The sequence below is a fragment of the Solanum stenotomum genome, chromosome 8 (assembly GCF_019186545.1).
Source record: "Solanum stenotomum isolate F172 chromosome 8, ASM1918654v1, whole genome shotgun sequence".
Lineage (NCBI taxonomy): Eukaryota > Viridiplantae > Streptophyta > Magnoliopsida > Solanales > Solanaceae > Solanum > Solanum stenotomum.
In genome coordinates, this window is record NC_064289.1 from 6,944,136 (window position 1) to 6,966,559 (window position 22,424).

Below are 22,424 nucleotides of genomic sequence, written 5' to 3' on the forward strand. Positions count from 1 at the left end.
CAACAGTAGGGTTTACTAAAAAGAGTTCTCTTTGTCTCTCCTCCTCCGCCTCCATGTTTCTTGTCCCTTTTTTCTTGTCTTTGATCATTCTCCGCCGCTGGGACCTCAATATTCTACATCCATGATCAACGAAGTGATATCTCAGCTCACAAAGGTATTCCCATCATATTTTGTGTCTTTTCCAACTAGTTTTCCTGTTAACTTTCCTTTTTTTGTAGATATATACCCCGGTGGAGATGTGTGGAATTCACACAGTCAACGATGACGCTCCTTCTGAAAGCTTTGAGTTATCAGCCTGAGGCTCGAGTTTGAGCTTCATATGTAAGCTGAAGTTGCTCTTAGGTAAGTAAGCTTCAACACAGTTAGGTCATCTCTTAGAAGATAGAACTTGGATTTGTAAATATAGTAGTTATGTAGTTCTGGTTGACTTAACATGTTGGGTTGATTCTCCTTGTTTTAATTCTTAATAATGGAATGTGTTGTTTATCTATGTTGAGAATTCTTCTTCATGTGCTTGGTAGATTATCGAAGCCATGTACTTGTACTTGCCCTGCTTGATCTAGAGCTATTTTGCCAGATAGTCTGTTAATTGATTAGCCTCCCAAAATATATGTTTTACTTCAACCTGCTTTCTTGCTATATTTGTTGCATGTTTTCTATCTTTTCAGCACGTGACTAAAGAATCTTCCATTGCATTAGTAACATGTGTTTTAGTGTCAATGAATATGTTTCCATAATTATCTTCTGAAAATTTTGTGTTGTGCAGTATTGCATTGTTTTCAACACACCCATAGTTTTAGCTTCCATATTTGTAGCCTCCCCTATCATTTGTGCTTCCGCATATATTAAATCTCCCATGTTATCTCGTATGTTGAATCCATATGAGCTCTGTCCAGGATTTTCTTTGCATGCACCATATGTGTTTGATTTCACCTAATCATAATCTGGTTTCTCCCAGCACACTATTCTATAGTATAGTGTTGGTTTGTATGCGCTTAGAGTGGTGAGCATCTCTTGCCAATTCTGAATCTCTTATCTTAGCCATGGATACTTCACTTTGATTAACATTTGAATTGTTTGGTGACATTGCCCTAGCAACCTCATATATGTCACCTCATTTTCATGTTTTCTAGCATTACTCATTTTTCATAAAATAATTACTGGTATTGCCTTGAAAATTTGTTTCCCCTTTACTGTCTTGGCCAATTCCACCAGGTAGTAATCAGTTGTTGTAGGTGAATTCCTTAAATGTTAATATCTGCACATGAAACTAAGTGCTTCCATAACTTTTAGGCTATGAGAGCTGTTAGAAATATGTGTTGTATTGTTTCCTCCTCCTCCACATTACAACAGTAGCATTTTGATACCATATTTACCCTCATCCTTTTAAGAACATCATATGTGGGAATTCTCTGTCTCCATACTCTAAAAAAAAAGAATGAAATTTTAAAAGGTAATCACCCAATTCAGAAGTTAATCATCTATTCAATTTATTTATTTTCTTGCCTAGTTACATGAAATGATGACCTCACAATAAATTCCCCTTGAGAATTACCCATCCACCAGGCCTTATCTTGAGCACCCATGCTCATATTAGGACTGATATCCTTCAAAATACAACCTACCATATCGTGAGACAATAGCTGACTTAGTCTTGTTATATCCCATTGCCTATTCTGAATCATCTCTTTGACCTCCACTTCTTCTTATACTCTTTTTGGTTCAATGTAATGAAAAGCACCTTGTTTAGTCCAGTTGTCCATCCAGAAGCTAGCATTCCCTGCTTTCTGTTGCCATCAAATTTCATGTTCTACATCTTCCCTGACTCATATCATTTTTCTCCAGACCTGTGATCAGGGGCGAAGCCACCTTATACTAAGGGGGTTCATCCGAACCCCCTTCGGCGGAAAATTACATTAATCATACATGGTTAAAATGTTTTTTTTATGTATATATAATAGATGTTGAACCCCCTTCGGCTACTTCGTGTGTCTATTTCTACAGATTTTGAACCCCTTATTGAAAATTCTGGCTCCGCCACTGCCTGTGATGCACATTTGTTATTCGCTATTGTGGGGTGGTGTTTTTTACAATACCTGTTCCACATAAATGTGCTCCATAACAATGTCTGAGTTCTAAACAACCACCACGGTTTAGCGAAAAGACCATTAGATATATCAAAAAGGGATCTGATCCCCAGCCCCCTTCCCTCATTGGGTAGCACATTTTAGACCATGCAACGCAATGTTTACCTTTTACTTCTGTATAGTCACCCCAGAAAAAATTAGCAAAAAACTGATGGATTTGATCTATAACATCTTTTAGTGGAGACATAGTTGATAACATGTAAATAGGTATGGACTGTAGTACATGATTTATCAAAATGTATTTTCCACCAAAGAACAGGAATCTGTTTTGCCATAAGAAAATTCTAGCCGCAACCTTCTTAATTAGCCCTTCGAAGTAGCTATTCTTTTTTCTTCCATAATATATAGGACACCCTAGGTATGTGAAAGACAAATTGTCAGGGTTAATCCTCAGCCTTATTGTTACAATCAAAGGTGTCTTTTCACGTAAGTAAAAAAAACTCTTCTCCTTGTTGACCATTTATCCCGACACTATTTCATAATCCCTCAAAATCTTCATCATTTGAATCATTGAATGCCTGTCTCCCGATCCAAACAAAATTGTGTCATTTGCATAGGCTAGATGATTGATTTTAGGACTCCATTTTGGCATTTCAAATCCCTTAAAAGATTCTTGCTCATTAAGTTGGTTAATACTTTTAGATAACACCTCCGCAACTATAATAAACAAGGTTGGAGACAATGGATCCCCTTGCTTTAGTCCCCTAGTTGAAGAAGCCATGAGTCTGTCCATTAATTAGTACATAGTACCAATTAGCCAAAATCAACCTCCAAACAATATCTATTATTACCTCTGAGAATACAAACTTCCTTAGCACTTTTGTTAAGAATATCCAAGCCACTCTATCAGATGCCTTAGCCATATCCAACTTTACCACTACATTAGCCTCTTTATTTCTTAGGTATATATCCCGTATAATCTCTTGTGCTAACAAAACATTTTTCGTTATGCTTCTTCCTTTCACAAATTCAGACTGGTTAGGAGATATAATATTTAGAGACACTCCAACAATCCTCTCATGAAGCAGTCTCGAAATCGCCTTATTAGTAAAATTGCTCAGACTTATGGGCCTCAAGTCTTTGAATTCTTGCACAAACTCCTTTTTTGGAATCAAAACAAGGTTAGTATGTGTAATGAATTTGGGCAACTCCTGCCCACCGAAAAACGCTTGAACTAATCTCGTGAGGTCCTCACCTTTTAGACTTGTTTGATTGAAAGTCGTTATTTTATCCTCAACGTGGAATAAAAATAACACTATAATCCTGAGATAACTGACTCAGAATCAGTTATCATGTGATTTTGTCTTAACCAAACATAAAATAAACTCATCAAAAATTAATTATGGGATTAAGTATATCTTATTCCTCGTACCAATGAGCTCTTGATGTGAGATAAAAATAACACTATAATTTTGAGATAAATCTACAATTTATTTCAATCAAACATAGAATAAACTAAACCTAAAATTAATTTCTAATTTTTTAAAATATCCTATAATTTTTAATGTACAAAAATATAAAAGGTATATTTTGCTAATTAAAGTTCAAATCAGATTAACATTCCTTCATGCACTTTATTGCAGATCAAAGTCTCATGTGAATCAAATTATTCCTACAAATTATGACTTCTAATCGTTAGATTAATTATTCAAATAAGTAAATTGAGAAGTCCCCAATTTGATGCACTTTGGATATGAATTCTATTTAATTTAAAGTTTCAATTAATATATTCTTATGTACCCAAAAAATAAGAAATCGTAGTCGTTAAAATTTTAATTTCAAAATCTATGATCAAATGAAAACAAAAAGACATAATCTTCTAAATTGTCTTTTTATTTTCTTTTTCTTATGCGATACATTGAGAATGTCCCAAAAAAATAAATACCGAGTAGTGTGATCTTAATTCATTAAACTACTATACTCCTTCTGTTTCATATCAAATATACACTTTCTATTTTACACGATAATTAAAAATTATTAATGGATTGATCATCTTTAAATCTATTAATGATTTTGCCCTTAGTTCATATTAAATAGCTTTTAAAAAAAATATTCTTGGACTTCAAAATTTCTTTAAACTTTCGAAGGTCATATTAATTATAGGGGTAAAATGAAAAAAATAAAATTAATTCTATCATAATTTAATAAGTTATCGAATAAAATGAGACAAATATTTTTAATAAAGTGCCATTTAATATGGGATGGAACTGGTTGCAATTAGGTTTGAAACACATTTTTTAATTTCAAAGTCAGATTGTATGTTTGGGAATCTTGCATTAACTTTCTTTGTCTTGCATTGGAATTTGTGCTTAATTTAATTTGAGATTGTTGTACGAACAAATCCGTCATTAGAATAAATGTTAATCCTCTTTTTATTTGAAGTATATAAAAATTTTAAAATATAAGGCTTAGATTAAAAAAAACCTTAGTCAGATTGCTGACAAAAGATAAACTATTTTTATTGAAGTAATAAATATAAATTAGCACTTAAACTAATACACAGGAAGCGGGAGGGGGGGGCNGGGGTTCAAGATTCTTTTGATTAATTTCTATTTCTTACAAATATTTGTTTATAGATTTATTTCGAGAAAAATAATAATTCAAATTTTGTGCTATGATAAAAATTCTGTTTTTGTTAATCGTGGTAAAAATATTTTTGTTGTTATAAAATTACTCTAAATATGTCTTTATTTGATTTTCAATATATAAGTCTCTGTTAAAAAGGTTAAACGTATTCTTGTAATATGCGAAATAATTCATTTGCTTATAAAACTTTGTGAATTAGCACAATTTTTTTCTAATCAACAAATACCAATAATTATTGCTCTAAATCAATAACAAGAAATGTCTTTCTTGACATTTTCTTTAATGTATAGTTTCATTTTACTAAGGTCCTTTTAAATTTCGAAAGAATTGAGTTTATAATTCGTTATGAATTTATTTTAATATTTTCATTTTATGTTAAAATATCATTTCTTCTATTCAATTTGTAAGTGATGATAAGTCGTAAAATATAATTTCCAGTTAAATTTCCTTATCATTATTACATTTTACATTAATACAAAAGTGAGTGGGGTGTGTAGTACTACACCATGTGGCCTGCCTGCTCCATTCTTGTCACTCTTCTTCCTTTTGAGCTTCATTTTTCCATTTCTCTGTACTATAAAACCTTTTTCTTCAGTCATTTGCTCTCTTGGTACTTTCACAAACTTTTTTTTGTGACATTTTTTTTCTTTCTTTTTTCATAGTTTTTTCTGAGAGATTTGCTGATTTGGGTGTGCTGTTGATTTGGGGAGTTGCACTTGTTGGTGAAGAGAGAGAGAGAGAGAAATGGCAGGAGGTGGAGGTGGAGGAGGAGGAGCAGCTCCAGCAGCAAAGGCAAGTGAACCAGTGCCACATCCACCAAAAGATCAGCTTCCTAATGTTTCCTACTGCATTACTAGTCCTCCCCCATGGCGTAAGTTTCTTTACATCTCTTTCCCTTTTATGCTACCCCACTACATTGCTTTGTGTTTTTATTATCTTTTTTGATTTTGGGGGTTTGATAGTGGGTACTTGTTAGTTTCTTTGAGCAGACGACTGAGTGAGTGGTTCAGGTTCAGGTTCAGGTTCAGGTTCGAATCTCAGCTTAATGTGAGCTCATAGGAGCTTAGGGTTGGGATAATGTGGGATAGTACGGCTAACAAGTGGATTAATCGAGGTGCATACAAGCTAAGTCTAGATGCATATGGTTTATGGGTTATGATACTTGTGAACCCATTTTCTTTCTTTCTTGAAGACTGCACTGTACTACTTGATAACACAATCACTTGTTCTGGTTTCACATTTTCTATTTTCTTCAAAGGTGTGTGTCATGTTATGCTTTGGGTTCATGGGGTTTATGTTTTTAGCCAGCAAATTCGAATCTGAAACTGGTCTAGCAGCTCCCAAAATGTGCACCCTATTTTTTTGGTACTGGTTGCTTTTTTTTTAATTTTTTTTTTTTCCATGTCTATTTCCATTAAAGAGCATTCAAAAGGAGGAGGGCGTGGACCTTACCTCACTGTAACAATAGGAAGATTGTTAACAAGATAATAATCTTCAAGGAGGAGTTTAGCCTATACCAAGTCTCTTCCTTAGTCTCAGGAATAATTCAACTTACAAAAAAGTTAGCCTTATCAAACCTCCTTCTAATACTAGGAAGTTGATATTTATCTAGTTGAAAGGGTCTCTTTAATTCTTTTGGAAGTTGTTGAAAAGAATAGTAAAAGTTACCCATTCCACTTGAGGATGCCATTGTTGCCAATAAATCAGCCATTTGGTTGGCCTCTCTGAAACAATGGCGTACTTGTGTTTCATCTATGTCCATGTTGAGCCTTATTTCCCTGATGATCTCTTTGAGTTTAAGGTTGGAATTGTTCTCTTATTTTATCATGTTAGCAATACCATAGAGTCCTTCTCCAAGTCCAGTCTGTTGATGTTGTTTTGATTGCACCATTGAACACCATATGTAACAGCTTCAGCTTCTGCTTGATTGTTACTTTCACAAAATATTGGAATTGAATAGGCCATTACAAGATCTCCAACTGTATCTCTAATGATACCCCCAATTCCAGCTCTGTTATTGCTTCTTAAAAAACTACCATCACTATTGAGTTTGAATCTTCCCTCAGTAGGTTTTTTCCAGACAACGACCTTACAACTCACCACTGGTTTCATTCTTTCCACAGTTTGACAAATATGTAGCCATGTGTAGTNTTAAGGTTGGAATTGTTCTCTTCTTTTATCATGTTAGCAATACCATAGAGTCCTTCTCCAAGTCCAGTCTGTTGGTGTTGTTTTGATTGCACCATTGAACACCATATCTAACAGCTTCAGCTTCTGCTTGATTGTTGCTTTCACAAAATATTGGAATTGAATAGGCCATTACAAGATCTCCAACTGCATCTCTAATGATACCCCCAATTCTAGCTCTGTTATTGCTTCTTAAAAAACTACCATCACTATTGAGTTTGAATCTTCCCTCAGTAGGTTTTTTCCAGACAACGACCTTACAACTCACCACTGGTTTCATTCTTTCCACAGTTTGACAAATATGTAGCCATGTGTAGTTATCATCAAACAATTTGCATTTAGGGAAAGCTATACCAATAGCAGCTTTAATGTTCCACAAAATTTGAGTTTCCATTCTTTTAGTATTGAACTTCTTGGTGAAGAATCATTGGTTTGTATTTCATTCAACAAATTGAGGCTAATTTGGTTGTATTGTGGATGGAGTCTATTTTGTTTATACATCTCAAGGTTTGTGTGTATCTTATAGTTGAGAAAGATGTCTTTACCATCGATATAGTCTCAACTAATTATAGAGAGCTTATGGCTATAAAGCTGACTGTATAAATTATTTCTTTGTGGACCGACATCGTATTTACTCTGCAAAGAATTTGCTTATTTTCCCTTTAGTACTATTGAGCTAAGCGTTTTGGAATGCCACTATGTAAATGGTGAAGTTATATGTTCTAAATATTGTCTTAAATTGGTTTCACCAAGTGATTGTGGACCAAGCTAATTCTGTGTAATTGTTCGAATGTTTAATAACATCCCTCTTATTTTTTTTAATATTTTTTGATGACAAGGGAAACCCGCAGCTGCTACCCTTTGGGTGCGCACAGGGTAAAACCTCCGCTCCTATGCAATAGCTCGCAAACCACATAGGAGAGGTAACCCGCACTAGGCAAGCCTGGTGCGACGAGCTCGACCTAGAAGGCAAACCCCTTGCTTTTGTTGGCAATGGGTTTCGAACTTGAGACCTCCAACATGGAAGTCCCAAACTCAAACCACTGCGCCACCCCGAAGGGTACATGCCCTCTTATACCGTAACCAATCGACCCCTTATTGTCTTATGGTACATGGCACCCAGGCCTAGCAAACCCTAACCTACCTAATATCTGATATTAATTTTTCATGTATGTATTGCATTTTAATTATAATCATATGGGTTTTCCGTTCTACTAGGAGGACTAATCCACCATTCAATTCAATACATACATAAGAATATAAAAGGTAAAATATGGGTTGTATTCATATTGGATCAACTTCTGATAAAACAAACACTACAAAGAAAAAAAGGATCTGCATATCAAAGATAAATCTTTCAACTGTAAATCCTCGAAGAAACAAACAAAAAAAAAACACACGATCCCAATCTTTAAAACATTCAGAAAATATACCCGAAAAAAAACCCATACAAATAAATCACTCAATTCTCTTTCTTTTACCCTTATCAGCAACAACAACATTCTTGTTCTCCAAGAAACGAATTCTCCAGTTGACAGCAACAAGCTTTGATTCAACTAGCGTCAAGGATCTTTCCCTCCTTGTTCTTCTTCTGGTTCTGGTACTGGTGTTGATGATTCCTTGTGCTTCTTTTCGGGTTTCAGATTTTGAGAATAGAGATCAAGAACTTCTTTACAGGCATCCAAATTGTCAGGCCAAGTTTGCAGTTCCCCATTAGGACCAGTAATAACAGTACAAAGCTTGATATCGCAGAGAGTTGCAAGCTCCATTGATTTCCTCTTTATGCATTCTTTCCTCACTTGATAAGACTTGGGATTGTTTGTTTTCTTCTTGCTTTGATCTTTTTCTGCCTTCTTGCAGATGAAGATCAAAGCAAGAAGAAAACAAACAAACAATCCCAAGTCTTATCAAGAAAGAATGCATAAAGAGGAAATCAATGGAGCTGCAACTCTCTGCGATATCAAGGTTTGTATTGTTATTACTGGTCCTAATGGGGAACTGCAAACTTGGCCTGTCAATTTGGATGCCTGTAAAGAAGTTCTTGATCTCTACTCTCAAAATCTGAAACCTGGAAAGAAACACAAGGAATCATCAACACCAGTACCATTACCAGGAGAAGAACAAGGAGAGAAAGATCTCCTGACGCTAGTTGAATCAAAGCTTGCTGCTGTCAACAGGAGAATTCGTTTCTTGGAGAACATGAATGTTGCTGTTGCTGATAAGGGGAAAATAAAGAGCATTGAGTGATTTATTTATTTGTATGAGTTTTTTTCGGGTATATTTTCTGAATGTTTTAAAGTTTGGGATCGTGTTTTTTTTTTTCTTGTTTCTTTGAGGATTTACATTTGAAAGATTTATCTTTGATCTGCAGATCCTTTTTTCCTTTGTAGTGTTTGTTTTATCAGCAGTTAATCCAATATGAATACAACCCATATTTTACCGTTTATTTTCTTATGTATGTATTGAATTGAATGGTGGATTAATCCTTCTAGTAGAATGGAAAACCCATATGATTATGTTGAAGTGTATGAAATCTAAAAACTTAAGTTGTTAGAGAGAGCACACTTTTATTATTTGATTATATTTTCAACACGCCCCCTCACGTGCGGGCTTTTAATTTTTTATGTTGAAGTGTATGACCATCTAATCTAAAAACTCAAGTTGTTAGAGAGAGCACACTTTTATTATTTGATTATATTTTTGACACGCCCCCTCACGTGCGGGCCTAATTTTTTTATATTGAAGTGTATGACCATCTCATCTAAAAACTTAAGCTGTTAGAGAGAACACACTTTTATTATTTGATTATATTTTCAACATGCCCCCTTACGTGCGGGCCTAATTTTTTTCATGGGCCAAGCACGTGAATTTTTTTTTGATTTGGGTGGCGATGAGATTCGATCTCAGGACCTTTGCCCGCTCTGATATCCTGTTGAAGTGTATGATCATCTCATCTAAAAGCTTAAGCTGTTAGAGAGAGCACACTTTTATTATTTGACATATTATAATTAAAATGCAATAAATACATGAAAAATTAATGTCAGATATTAGGTAGGATAGGGTTAGGGTTTGCTAGGCCTGGTTGCCATGTACCATAAGACAATAAGGGGCCGTTTGGTTACGGTATAAGAGGGCATGTTATTAAACACAATGTGTATTGACCATCACTTGTTCTGGTTTCACTTTTTCTATTTTCTTCAAAGATAAATCAGTGGCGATTTGTGTGTGTTATGTTATGCTTTGGGTTCATGAGGTTTGTGTTTTTAACCAGCAAATTGGAATCTAAAACTGGTTTGATATGGGAAGCAGCTCCCAAAATGTGCACCCTATTTTCTTGGTACTGGTTGGTGAAGAATCATTAGATTGAATCTATATGTTTTAAATTGGTTTCGCCATGTGTATTGTGGACCAAGCTGATTTTGTGTAATTGTTGGAATGCAGCTGAAGCTATTCTTCTTGGATTTCAGCATTATCTTGTTATGCTTGGTACCATAGTTATCATTCCTACTGCTCTAGTTCCCCAAATGGGAGGTGGAAATGTGAGGCCTCCAGACACATTGAACGACTTAACTACTTAAGATATGAGTTTCTCTTTTGACCTCATGTAGTGTTATACATTTTAACTGGAAGAATACCTGCCCGTTGCAGGAGGAAAAAGCCCAAGTTATTCAGACATCGCTATTCGTCGCTGGGCTGAACACCTTGTTGCAGTCTATCTTTGGGACTAGACTGCCTGCTGTGATTGGAGGGTCTTATACCTTTGTTGCACCTACAATCTCGATTATCCTTTCTGGACAATGGAATGACGAAGATCCTGTGTCGGTTAGTGTCCTCAAACACCAGTCATTTTCTCTTTATTCTTTGGATCATCTAGTGAACTTATTGGTTGATTGTCAAGGACAAAAGTTGAGATATTGGTTAACTTATATACTCAAAAGCCAGCTCTCAAAATCCTTTTCGAAAAGTTAGAAATAAATTACAGCCTTCCTTGTTTTTCCCTTCTTGGGTCATTTAGGTTCCCAATTCTAAACCAATTTTTTACACTCCCTGTCTGATCAGATTTCGTGGCACAATCACTCCATCACTTTTCTTCTTTTCTCTTTATTTGGTCCATATGGTGTAACAACCATTTTTTGTTACCTTTTGACTATTAGTAAATATGTTTAGTCCATTTTTTCTCATTTTTCAGCAGTATGAAAGTGTGTACAGTGTTTTAGGGTTGTAATGATATTTCTCCAAACAATTGAATCAAAATCACAACTTCTCAATTTTGTAAAAAATATACAAGTACCAATTTTTTTCAATTACCAAATCCAAACACTAACAATAATTTTCCATAATATCACTTTGAGAAAAACAAATTTAAATACCATCCAATCGTCAAAAGAAGCTGATGCACAAATTTAAACCGTTTTGGAGTAATGTGGTCATGCCAGGAGATGTTAAAAGTTTACTACAGAGCAGTGTCTAGGGTTGATAAAAGACTGAAGTTACTACAGAAGACAGTTCCTCTACATATTTTGTGGATTGTTTGGAAAGAAAAAGAGATGTTTTGAGGGAAAGGTAGAGCACCTTCCTTTTCTTAAAAATAGATGATTACAAATTTATACTCATGGTGTTAGGGTCGTATCGTATGACAGACGGTTTAGTTCAGCTGTTTTGTTCTTTTCTCATACCTTCTTGGTACTGAGATATAATGAATTTTACATTACCTAATCTAAACAAAAAGGAAGAATAAAAAACTGATGCAGAAATAGTTTACTTTCAACTTGATAATTCATGTCAGTGCATATTCCTTTAACTTCTTTAATAGTCAGGAAGATGCTTAGAGACACAAAGGAGGTCATCCAGTGCATCTTGGTGATATTGGGTCTTAATTTACTGTTAATATTTCTCTGTTTATTCAGAAATTCAAGAAGATAATGCGGGCCACCCAAGGTGCCCTTATTGTTGCTTCAACCCTTCAGATTGTCCTAGGCTTCAGTGGTCTCTGGCGCAATGTTACAAGGTTTGTTATATCACAAGATTTCTCCCTCCATTTGAGCGACTTCTCATAATGCTACCTAACTTTATACCATCAATTAAGCACGTACTTGCATGCTCTTGGATATTCTTATGCTATACTTTGTGAGCAAGTTCTCTAAGTCTAAGGGTCACTTTCTTGTGGTTTAAGGTCTGTTCAGTTATGTTAAGTGCTTTGTGTTCGTACAGTGTGCTAGCTCTGATTGTCATTTTACTTCATGTGGATTCTTAGGTTTCTGAGCCCACTTTCAGCTGTTCCTTTGGTTTCTCTTGTTGGCTTTGGTCTTTATGAGTTTGGTTTTCCTGGGGTAAGCAGAAACTCACCACACTTGTCTTGCATTGATATTCATCCAATGATGATTGTTGAATTTGTTTCATCTCTGTTTAGGTTGCCAAATGTGTTGAAATTGGGTTGCCAGAGCTAGTCCTTTTAGTCATTTTCTCTCAGGTGGGTTGCTTTGTCGAGATATCATATATTTCTCGTAAACATTATTTTAAACACACAACATAGTAGGATATAAGTTACACATTCTTAATAAAACACTGGTTTTTGCAGTATTTGGCACACCTGATACGTCCAGGGAAGAATATATTTGATCGTTTTGCTGTTCTTTTCACGGTGATCATTGTATGGATTTATGCACACCTACTCACTGTGGGTGGGGCTTACAATGGAAAGCCACCAAAGACACAAGCAAGCTGCAGAACTGACCGTGCTGGACTGATTAGTGGTGCTCAATGGCACGTGCTTTGCTCCTTCATTTTTCACTTTTCTAATGTACTGGCATGGGTCTAAATATTTGTGTGGATATGCACAGAATTTTTTTAGTATTTTAACATTTATGCGGTCCCAAAGATATGGAACTCCTTGGTAAAAATTACAACTTTGTAAGTGTAAGAGTGGGTCTTTCTTCTATTGCTTAAATAAATTCAAAAAGATTCTACAACATGGTATAAAAGTTGTGTTCTAGGGAAGTGGCACATGTTAGCACAGCATAAAAAGGAAAGTAAGATGCTTTTGTTGGGACATAAGGATTAGTTTCTCATAACCTATATTGCATTACAATCTTCAACATAATAACACTTTGTTTTGACATATGGCATAGACCATTGTCTTCCGCTCTTGAGTCCTAGATTTTAAGAAATTTAGAGTGTAACATGTCATGCTCTTTTTGCCTCTCTAAAGTGACTACCCCAGTAGCTCCTGTGAGCAGTAGTTCTGGAAAAGACAAGAAATTGGTGCGTACTAGGCCATTAAACTAACCTTGCGTAATTTGATTGAAATGATAAACAAGAAGAAAATAAGAGAGATGCATCTAGGTATTTTAGCTATATGATTTTGCATGGAATGATGCTTTGTGATTTTTGTTTCATCGCCAGTTTAGTCACAACTGATCAACTGGTTGTGCTGGTCTGTTATTCCCACACTGAGCATAACTGGCAGATATGGTCATGGTGCTACAGATTAGGAAAAGTAAGCACAAGTGGGTGTCCCAAAGTAACCTATCTGAGTCTTATATTATCGACTGCATAGAGTGTTTGTTGGTCAATTTTAAAAAATGGAGCATAGCAAAATTTAGATTTCGTTATCCATTTCATCTTCTCTTACTGTTGGTCTTATGGTTGTGACATGGGATGCATATTGTTTGAAAAACATTCCATTATGTTCATTACTCATATAAAGTTGTTTTTGTTGGTTCAGTATTGTTCTTAATTTGTTACTTTAGTCCATTAGGAAAATATTCCTCTAGAATTACGAGGCAACTTATTGTAATTTTAATAGTTTTCTCTTTTCTTTTACTGGCTTGAACCTGCAGGATTAGTATTCCTTACCCTTTCCAATGGGGACCTCCTTCATTCAATGCTGGTGAAGCATTTGCTATGATGATGGCTAGTTTTGTTGCTCTTGTAGAGGTTTGTTCACCTGTCAGAGCTTGGTCAAAGATATTGAAAAATTGTGAATGCTTTATTATCTTGTTCTGGCAGGTTTTGTAAATATTTTAGTTTCAGACTGTTTTCTTTGCTAATTCCACTATGATCTGGATTGTCTTATGTTTTGGCTACTTTAGTTATTGTTTTTATGAAACGTTTAGTTGTTGTTGCAGATGTTCTGAGTTACTACTTCTCAACCTTCGTCTGCTTCCTCTTTCTTTGTGCTGTCCCTTTTTTATTTTTATCTGTTTGCATCCTTTTTCCAATTTGTGTGATTTCACACCTCCTTTTAGCCATTTTTCTGAAGAAAAAAAAGAGATGCTTATAAGCTCTGAAAGAGATAGGCTTTGAACTAACTTCCTTTCACGCTTGTGCTTTGGTGTTTTCAGTCCACTGGTGCTTTTATTGCAGTTGCAAGATATGCAAGTGCCACTCCCTTACCACCATCCATACTTAGTCGTGGTGTTGGTTGGCAGGTAAACAGGATTTCTTTCCTAAAATTTCTCCTATCCCTCCGCCCTCTTGTAAAATTGAAAATAGTAAGGGAAGTTCTGTTGTATTTCATTGAAGTGGAGCCTTACTCTGAATCAAATGCATAGAGTCTTTAGGGAGGCTTATGTGAAGCCGTAAGTAGATTAGGAGAACTGCACTAAGTTGGAATGTCATCGCACTCATCCAGTATCAGCACTGTCAACACACATAAATTCACAGTAAGAATTATGAACTGTTTTTAGTTATCCCAACGCCCAACTCTAACTAGAATGCTTTATTTCCATAACTGATAAAACTAGTCAAAATCTTTGACCACTCAAATGCAATTTTGCTACCAAACATTTCTATCTGTGGTCCAATTTGAGTAAATTTTGCAGTTGATTCACTTTGGGTGTGACAGTACATGGCGGATATGATATTTCTTCTGTTAGTGGATATCATACGTTATGTGGTTAAGGGATTGGAACAGCCCAAAATTCCTGCATCCCTATCTAAAGATCTTTGCCTTGGAACTCAATAATTCTCTCTTGCTTCCTCACATGTTTTCTGAAAATATTCATCTTCTTCTTCCACGTGTTGTCTTTCGTTTTCTACCATTCATTTAGCAACAAATTCTTTTATCTTGGAAAATTAGACACATAAATTAAACACTTACATGCTGTTGTTACAGGAATATTCTCCTATAAACCTTTCATGATAAGTGAGTTTTAATATGCGATAGCATGGTAGTTATCATTTTTATCAGATTACCAATTAAAACATATCAATAGATTTACCTGTATACTTTTTACACTTCCAGTGCATAGAAGTTAAACTCCATTGCATTATATCATGTTTTTGCAGTACATAATTTATTGAATGCAAGGGGCTAGAAAGACAGCTTAAAAAGGGCTTACTCAGTTCATCAAATGCTCCCGGACTAGTTGGGGGTAGAAGAGAGAGTGCACTGGATGTATATTTAGCAACCTTCCCATCACCCTCATTGAATGATACTTCGGGATCATGGGAACATTAAAAAGTTTTTTCAAGTTATTTTTTAAAAATTTCATTCTTTTTTAAGGTTGGGGTAGGTCAGATTGGAAAAGGAAGAAATCTATTTTGTTCATCTTAATGAGGTTCGCAGGAAGTGTGATTGTTTCTCTTCCCCTACCATTTGCTATTTCTTCATACCTTGCTTTCTTTAATTTAGATACATTCTGTTTTTGCCTCAGGGAGTTGGCATTCTACTATCAGGATTATTTGGCACTGGGAATGGATCTTCTGTATCCGTGTAAGTCCAGACAAAAACCTTCTGCAACTTGACATTGCCTTGTTATGATAGTTGATTACGTAGACTTGCTTTTGTGTACATGCAGGGAGAATGCTGGTCTTTTAGCATTGACACGTGTTGGCAGTAGAAGAGTTGTTCAGATATCTGCTGCGTTCATGATTTTCTTTTCAATTCTTGGTAAATCACCACTCTTAACACTTTGTTTGAGCAATTCTTGTGGGTTATCTTGATACTTGATTCTGTTTACCCTCTATCGATTTGTCTTGACAACCGCATTATCATCAGGGAAATTTGGAGCTGTCTTTGCTTCAATTCCTGCACCTATTGTTGGTGCTTTGTATTGCCTTTTCTTCGCTTATGTAGGTATGTATATCTTTTAAGGCAAGCATATGCCCTGGATCACTGCCATGCCAAAATATTTCATGTTATGGAAAGCTTGGGAATTATGGTTTCTTATGATGTTCTTTCTTCGCAGGCGCTGGAGGCTTAGGCTTTCTTCAGTTCTGCAATCTTAATAGTTTCCGCACCAAGTTTATATTAGGTTTCTCCGTCTTTCTTGGCTTGTCCATTCCACAGTACTTCAATGAGTATACTGCTGTTGCTGGTTATGGACCTGTTCACACACATGCAAGATGGGTATAGCAAATTAACATACATTTGACTTATGTTGCATTCCATTCATGTAGTAAGAGCTTTTGTGGTTTGTTATTCTTTCAGTTCAACGACATGGCCAACGTGCCCTTTCAATCAAAAGCTTTTGTGGCGGGTATCGTGGCCTTTTTCCTAGACAACACTATGCACAAAAAGGATGGCCAGACAAGAAAGGACAGAGGCAAGCACTGGTGGGACAAATTCAAGTCCTTCAAGACTGACACAAGAAGTGAGGAATTCTACTCCCTCCCATTCAATCTGAACAAGTATTTCCCATCTGTGTGATTTGGCGACGCCACGGAGACAAAGGTTCATCTTTCTACTAGCACTAGAGTTTTGCTTTCTCCCTTTCCACTTAAAGCTGTGTTTGTGGGAAGGGTGATGGGGGGAGGTAGGTTGCTGCTGCAACATCAATTTTCTTCTTTCATGCGAAATGAAGTATAAAATAGTCTGATCATTTTGAACAAGCTTAGAACAACAGTTAATAGTTTAAGTATTTCCTACTGTTGTAAATTTATGGATATGATTGGATTCAACTTTAACTAGCAATAGAGCAAGCAATCCTTTTATGAATTTTAATTAGCAGTAAATCAGACTGGACAATTTGTTATAGAAAATATCAAAGTGATAAGTAGGAACAACAAAACATTAGGACAATTTTTTGACTAACATGAAAAAAGAAAGAAAAATTGTAAAAGGGTCAAAATGTTTTTAAATTATGTGAAATTAAACAAAAATGTCTTTAACTAATAGTTTGGTCCAAAAATGCTCTTACGGGTTACAACTAACAGTTTGGTTAAAAATGTCTTTATTGTTACTTCATGGGTCAAAATGTTCTTCTTCTAATAATAATTAGTTGAGTGCATTTTTGTTTAATTAAAAATCCTAATAATATATTTTAATTTCTTAATTTTTTCTAAATTGAAGTAAATAATTTGCTAACAATTAAAACTATTTTTAGGAAAAGAATACATTTAAAAAGAAAATAATAATATATTTATTTAGAAAAAAAGACATTTTTGATCCATTAAATCGTTTTCGGATCATACTATTAATTAAAGATATTTTAATTCAATTTCGCATAGATCGAAAGTATACAACCAAATGATGACTGTGTTACACTGGTACAGAAGGGGAGACCAAGATAATAGGACCACTGAACCACTATGAATTGTTATTTGAAGACAGAAAAACAAAAAAAGGGAATTTGGATAACTTTTTTCCTATCATTTTCTTTTGTTATTCTATACCCTTTCTTATTTCTTTCCAAATTGGATTTCACAGATAAAAGTAGAATTTTGAAGAAATTAATTGGTCAAAATTGGCATTGTCAATGTCATTATGAAGTTCTTTCAAGCATGAATTGAGTGTCATAATGTATTAATGTTTCAAGTACACTTAGATTCTCCTTTGTTGAAAGGGAGCTACTTCATATAATTGTACTCAAGAGTATATATAGTATATGAAAATCATGTGATTTAGATGATTTCTTATTATTTGTCTAAATTTTGGTGGTACAATTACTTAGTACATGTGTTAGTGGCCAGAAAGTAACAAGTATTATCAGAGACAAACTCAGAATTTGAAAGATCGTGGGTTACTATTGTTTTAACAGAGAGGTTTTATAGAGAAATTTTCAATGACAATTGAGGGATAATGTTATGTCCGACTAGTCACTAACGACGTGAGTAGCGGCGAAAATATAAATATATAGGTCATATATGAATTCTAATTAGTTATTTCCTTCGTTTCAAAATGAGTGGTGTTTTAGCCGTGTGTTAAGATATCAAGAAGAATTAATCTTATTCTTCTAAAATTACCCTAGTTTCAAAATAAAGAGTTTTACGCCATTCAATAATCACTTTTTTCCTTGATGACATTTTAGGAGCAGGTTAACAAAAACACTCCTTATTTTTTACTTTTTCTCTTATTTTTACTTGTTCACTTTAGATTCTGCATGACCGTTAATAAACGATTAATATGGTTTTTTACCACAATATCTAAATTGATTGATCCCTTTATTATTCTAACGGTGTTCAATTCTCCCTAAATATATTCAGATTCATACTCTCTCCATTTCAAATTAAGTGAATTGTTGGGACCTTTTTCATTTTCCAAATTAACCTAATTGTTTAATTTTCAAGCTACTTTTAGAATGTTCTTCTAATTTTACCCTTCATTAGTTAGCATTGGAATTATTTATTAATTAATATTCAGTTATTTATCATAAATTTGACAATAACTAATAATGGTAAAAATAGAAAATTATGTCTAATTTATGTCTTAATCTTCTTTTCTTAAGGATGTGAAACACCTCAACAATTTAATTAATTTGAAATGAAGAGAGTATTAAATACCCACACAATATATAATGCATGATCAGAATTAAAAAATATTAATCATATCAACAAAGCAAACACATAATATTTGAAGACAACGGATGCATCATTATCATAACATAGACACTAGTGAAGTGTTTTATTAACAATCGATGGTTAATATCATATTCGACTGATCACTAATAACATAAGCAATAACGAAAATACAAATATATAGGTAAAATATGAATTTTAAGCACATGAATTAAAAGAAGAATATGCATGGTTAAAACAAATGCGCATGCAACAGACAGAAAGAAGACAAGTATATTTTTATGGTCTTTTTGTAACTTTGAGGGGAAACAACAATGGGAATTAGCTCAGTGGAATATCAGAAGATGTTGGATAAAGTTAGATACAGCAAAAACAGAATTGTTCCAATTTTGCACTATCCAAGATCTATCTACAGAAAGAAAAAGGGAATATTTTTGTATGATGATTTGTTTGGGGGAGTGAGATCTGTGCCATGCTGGCGTAAATCATGTCTTCTTTTCACGCCTTTCTTTGTTCAACCATGCCATACCATCATCACTATCCATTCGATTCGATATTCGAATCAGCTTATGTGCATCTTAACAAGATATATATCACATTTCATAAGCATATGTATTATATAACGTTTTTACCAATAGATAGGTAGATGTCAAGGAATTACTTGATTTATTTTTGTTTTTACAGAAATTTAAATCTTTTTTTTAGTCGAAAACTTATATGGTATATAAATAGATTAAATTTTTTTAACTCTGTATAAATATATATATATATATATATATGAAAATCCTAGTTGGCAGCTTAGGTGGAGGAATCAGTCCTATGTGGCTTGCCACATCATTAAAAAATTAGAATATTAACTTTTGAGGAGTATTTGTGGTTTCTTGGGATAACGACGGGAGTATTTTTGATCCCAAAATGTAATGGATGGGTATAAGTGATCTATTTCATATAGTTAAGGGATAATTTTGACTCTTTTTTGTATTTTTTATGAAATTTTTGACTTCACTATTGAGATCACACCGTAGCCCTCACCTCTAAAATGAACGGATAAAGTAAAATCTTAGTATGTTGACTATCTGAACATTTTTACCTTGTTGATAAGATAAAGATTCCGTTTCACCTTGTATCCTCTTCCTCATTTTTCCTTCTCCTGGCCTAGTTTTTTTTTTAAAAAAAATTTCCATTATGTCTTCGATATTTATATTAGGGCCCGATTAAATTTGAATTCGCACCTGATATTTATATTTAAGTCTGACTAAATTTGGATTCGCGCCGGAAAGTTTCACATTGGGGATAAAGCATTCTTTAACAATAGAGACTCCATACCAAAATGACTCAGATTCGAGACCTCTAAAAAAGGAAGAAGAACTTACGATTCCACCGCAACCCTGATTAGTTCTCCTTGCCCAGTTGACAGTTGACACTTATATAAAGGTCATAGCCTAGCTCATTTTCAGCAGCAAAGTTTATTCCCCCCCAATATTTACAGAGAATTAAAGCAAACAATATAACTTAGAGAGATGGGGAATTGCCAAGCAATTGATAATGCAGCTTTGCTATTACAACATCCAAATGGCAAAGTAGAGAAGCTCTATTCATCTGTCACTGCTCACCAAATCATGAAAATAAATTCTGGNTTTATAAAAAAATTTCCATTAGTCTTCGATATTTATATTAGAGCCCGACTAAATTTGAATTCGCACTCGATATCTATATTAAAGTCTGACTAAATTTGGATTCGCGCCGGAAAGTTTCACATTGGGGGTAAAGCGTTCTTTAATAATGGTGACTCCATACCAAAATGACTCAAATTCGAGACCTCTAAAAAAGGAAGAAGTACTTACGATTCCACCACGATTAGTTCTCCTTGCCCAGTTGACAGTTGACACTTATATAAAGGTCATAGCCTAGCTCATTTTCAGCAGCAAAGTTTATTCCCCCCCAATATTTACAGAGAATTAAAGCAAACAATATAACTTAGAGAGATGGGGAATTGCCAAGCAATTGATAATGCAGCTTTGCTATTACAACATCCAAATGGCAAAGTAGAGAAGCTCTATTCATCTGTCACTGCTCACCAAATCATGAAAATAAATTCTGGTCATTATGTTTCTCTTCTTCTCACCACCACCACTACCACCACCGCCAACAATAATACGCCGGTACGAGTTAGGCGAATAAAGCTTCTCAAACCTAATGATACACTTGTTCTTGGTCAGATTTACAGACTAGTTACTGCTCAAGGTTAGTTACTTCTCGAGAATCTTAGTAACTCAGTTGATTACGTTTGTCTGGTTAGTAATGATTTGATACCCTTGTTTATACAGAGGTAATGAAAGGATTGTGCGCAAAGAAGTATGCAAAGCTGAAGCAGTTAGAATATTCATGTGAAAAATTGACTCAAAAATCAAATTTGAATGTTAAAGAAAGTGTTAAAAGATCTGTTCAGGAGAATTCTAAACAGGTGAATTTTTAATCTTCATTTTAATTCCAAAAAACCTGTTTGTTAGTTTAATTTTTATTTTACGAGATGATTTTTTTTTTCTTCAGGTTAAACAGGAAAAACATAGAAACTCAACAGGTGCAAGATGCAGAGCATGGCATCCCTCATTACAGAGTATATCAGAAGCTGCTTGTTGATTTGGGATGATTATATTATTTGATTAATTAAATTGTTCTACAGAAAGAGTATCCTTGTTTTGGTGTCCGCAATTCCACGAGATACCTGACACCCTCACCGACAACAAGAGTGGCCCTTTTTTATCACATGTATAGCAAAAGAGAAAAGAAAAAAAAAAAGAAGGAAGAGATTTCTCACATTTTAATTTTTGAATCATTTGGAGGCATTTGTTCAATTGGAATTATTGTAGCATGTAGGCTTTGTTGTATGCACCAAAGTTTGTGTACTTGGAAGTACTACTATTAATTTGATAAATCTAATGGACTTTAGAACATTTATTTGAGTAACCTTTCTCCATCAGAATTTTGAGTTTGTGGGGGATGGATTTATCGATTCACATGAACTTAATAATTTATAGATATTATGAAAAATCTATTAAATATTCAAAAGTATTTGATTATGGATTTAATTATTATTATAATATTAATTTGAGATTGTGATAGAAATTCATAAAATCAAAATGTCGCAAGGTTGGCATCATTCCTTTAAGGCAACACAAATGTGAAAGACAATGTAGAGAGAAAGAGACTAAACCTAATAGCAACTGATCAAAAGAAAGAATAATTTTGAGAGTAGATGAAAGAACACATCAAATTAAAGGCTAAAAAGGACGAAAATGAGTTACTTAGATGATAAACACCCTCCACTTTCAATCTGAAGGTTATAAATACGAGTCACCAAGAAAGTAAAAAAAGGTGGGAGCTCTTGGAGAGGTAAAAAAGAGATGCTAAAAAGGAACTACAAGAGGGAACGTTACAGATACCAATTGCAGGCAAAATGAATCATATGCATGCACTATTGTCTGAGTAAGATATATGTCTAAGAATTCCACATCAGATTGAAGCGCTCTCCTTATATAGACTTGGACATAAAATCTCGCTAGTTTTTGAAGTTGAGTTATGCCCAAATTCATTTCTTTACCTGTTATTAGAACAAGATCCATCCCAATTATAAATTATTGTTTACTGATGTTGGAATTGCTCAAACCAGATGTCCGGTCTTGAACGTGAAATGAAGTGTTGAAGAGTCCTACATCGAATGAAAAAAGAATAAATGGTCTTGTGGAGTTTTCTCTCATGACCTAC

At 34.4% G+C, this 22,424-nt stretch overlaps 2 protein-coding genes across 2 annotated transcripts; both read left to right on the forward strand.

Annotated features, from left to right (window-relative positions):
• Positions 1–15: 15 nt before the first annotated feature.
• On the forward strand, positions 16–16,832 carry LOC125873332 (nucleobase-ascorbate transporter 6-like). The gene is made up of 16 exons (XM_049554245.1): positions 16–154; positions 219–342; positions 5,396–5,604; positions 10,362–10,459; positions 10,569–10,742; positions 11,828–11,928; positions 12,175–12,250; positions 12,331–12,390; positions 12,499–12,683; positions 13,760–13,856; positions 14,264–14,350; positions 15,578–15,636; positions 15,722–15,813; positions 15,922–15,999; positions 16,112–16,272; positions 16,354–16,832. The coding sequence occupies exons 3-16, from the start codon at positions 5,478–5,480 to the stop codon at positions 16,570–16,572; spliced, it is 1,614 nt and encodes a 537-aa protein (XP_049410202.1). The 5' UTR covers positions 16–154; positions 219–342; positions 5,396–5,477; the 3' UTR covers positions 16,573–16,832.
• A 3,774-nt stretch (positions 16,833–20,606) lies between these two features.
• LOC125873341 (uncharacterized) lies at positions 20,607–21,626 on the forward strand. The gene is made up of 3 exons (XM_049554253.1): positions 20,607–20,903; positions 20,987–21,123; positions 21,210–21,626. Exons 1-3 carry the CDS (start codon positions 20,645–20,647, stop codon positions 21,297–21,299), a joined length of 486 nt encoding a protein of 161 aa, XP_049410210.1. The 5' UTR covers positions 20,607–20,644; the 3' UTR covers positions 21,300–21,626.
• The last annotated feature ends 798 nt before the right edge of the window (positions 21,627–22,424 follow it).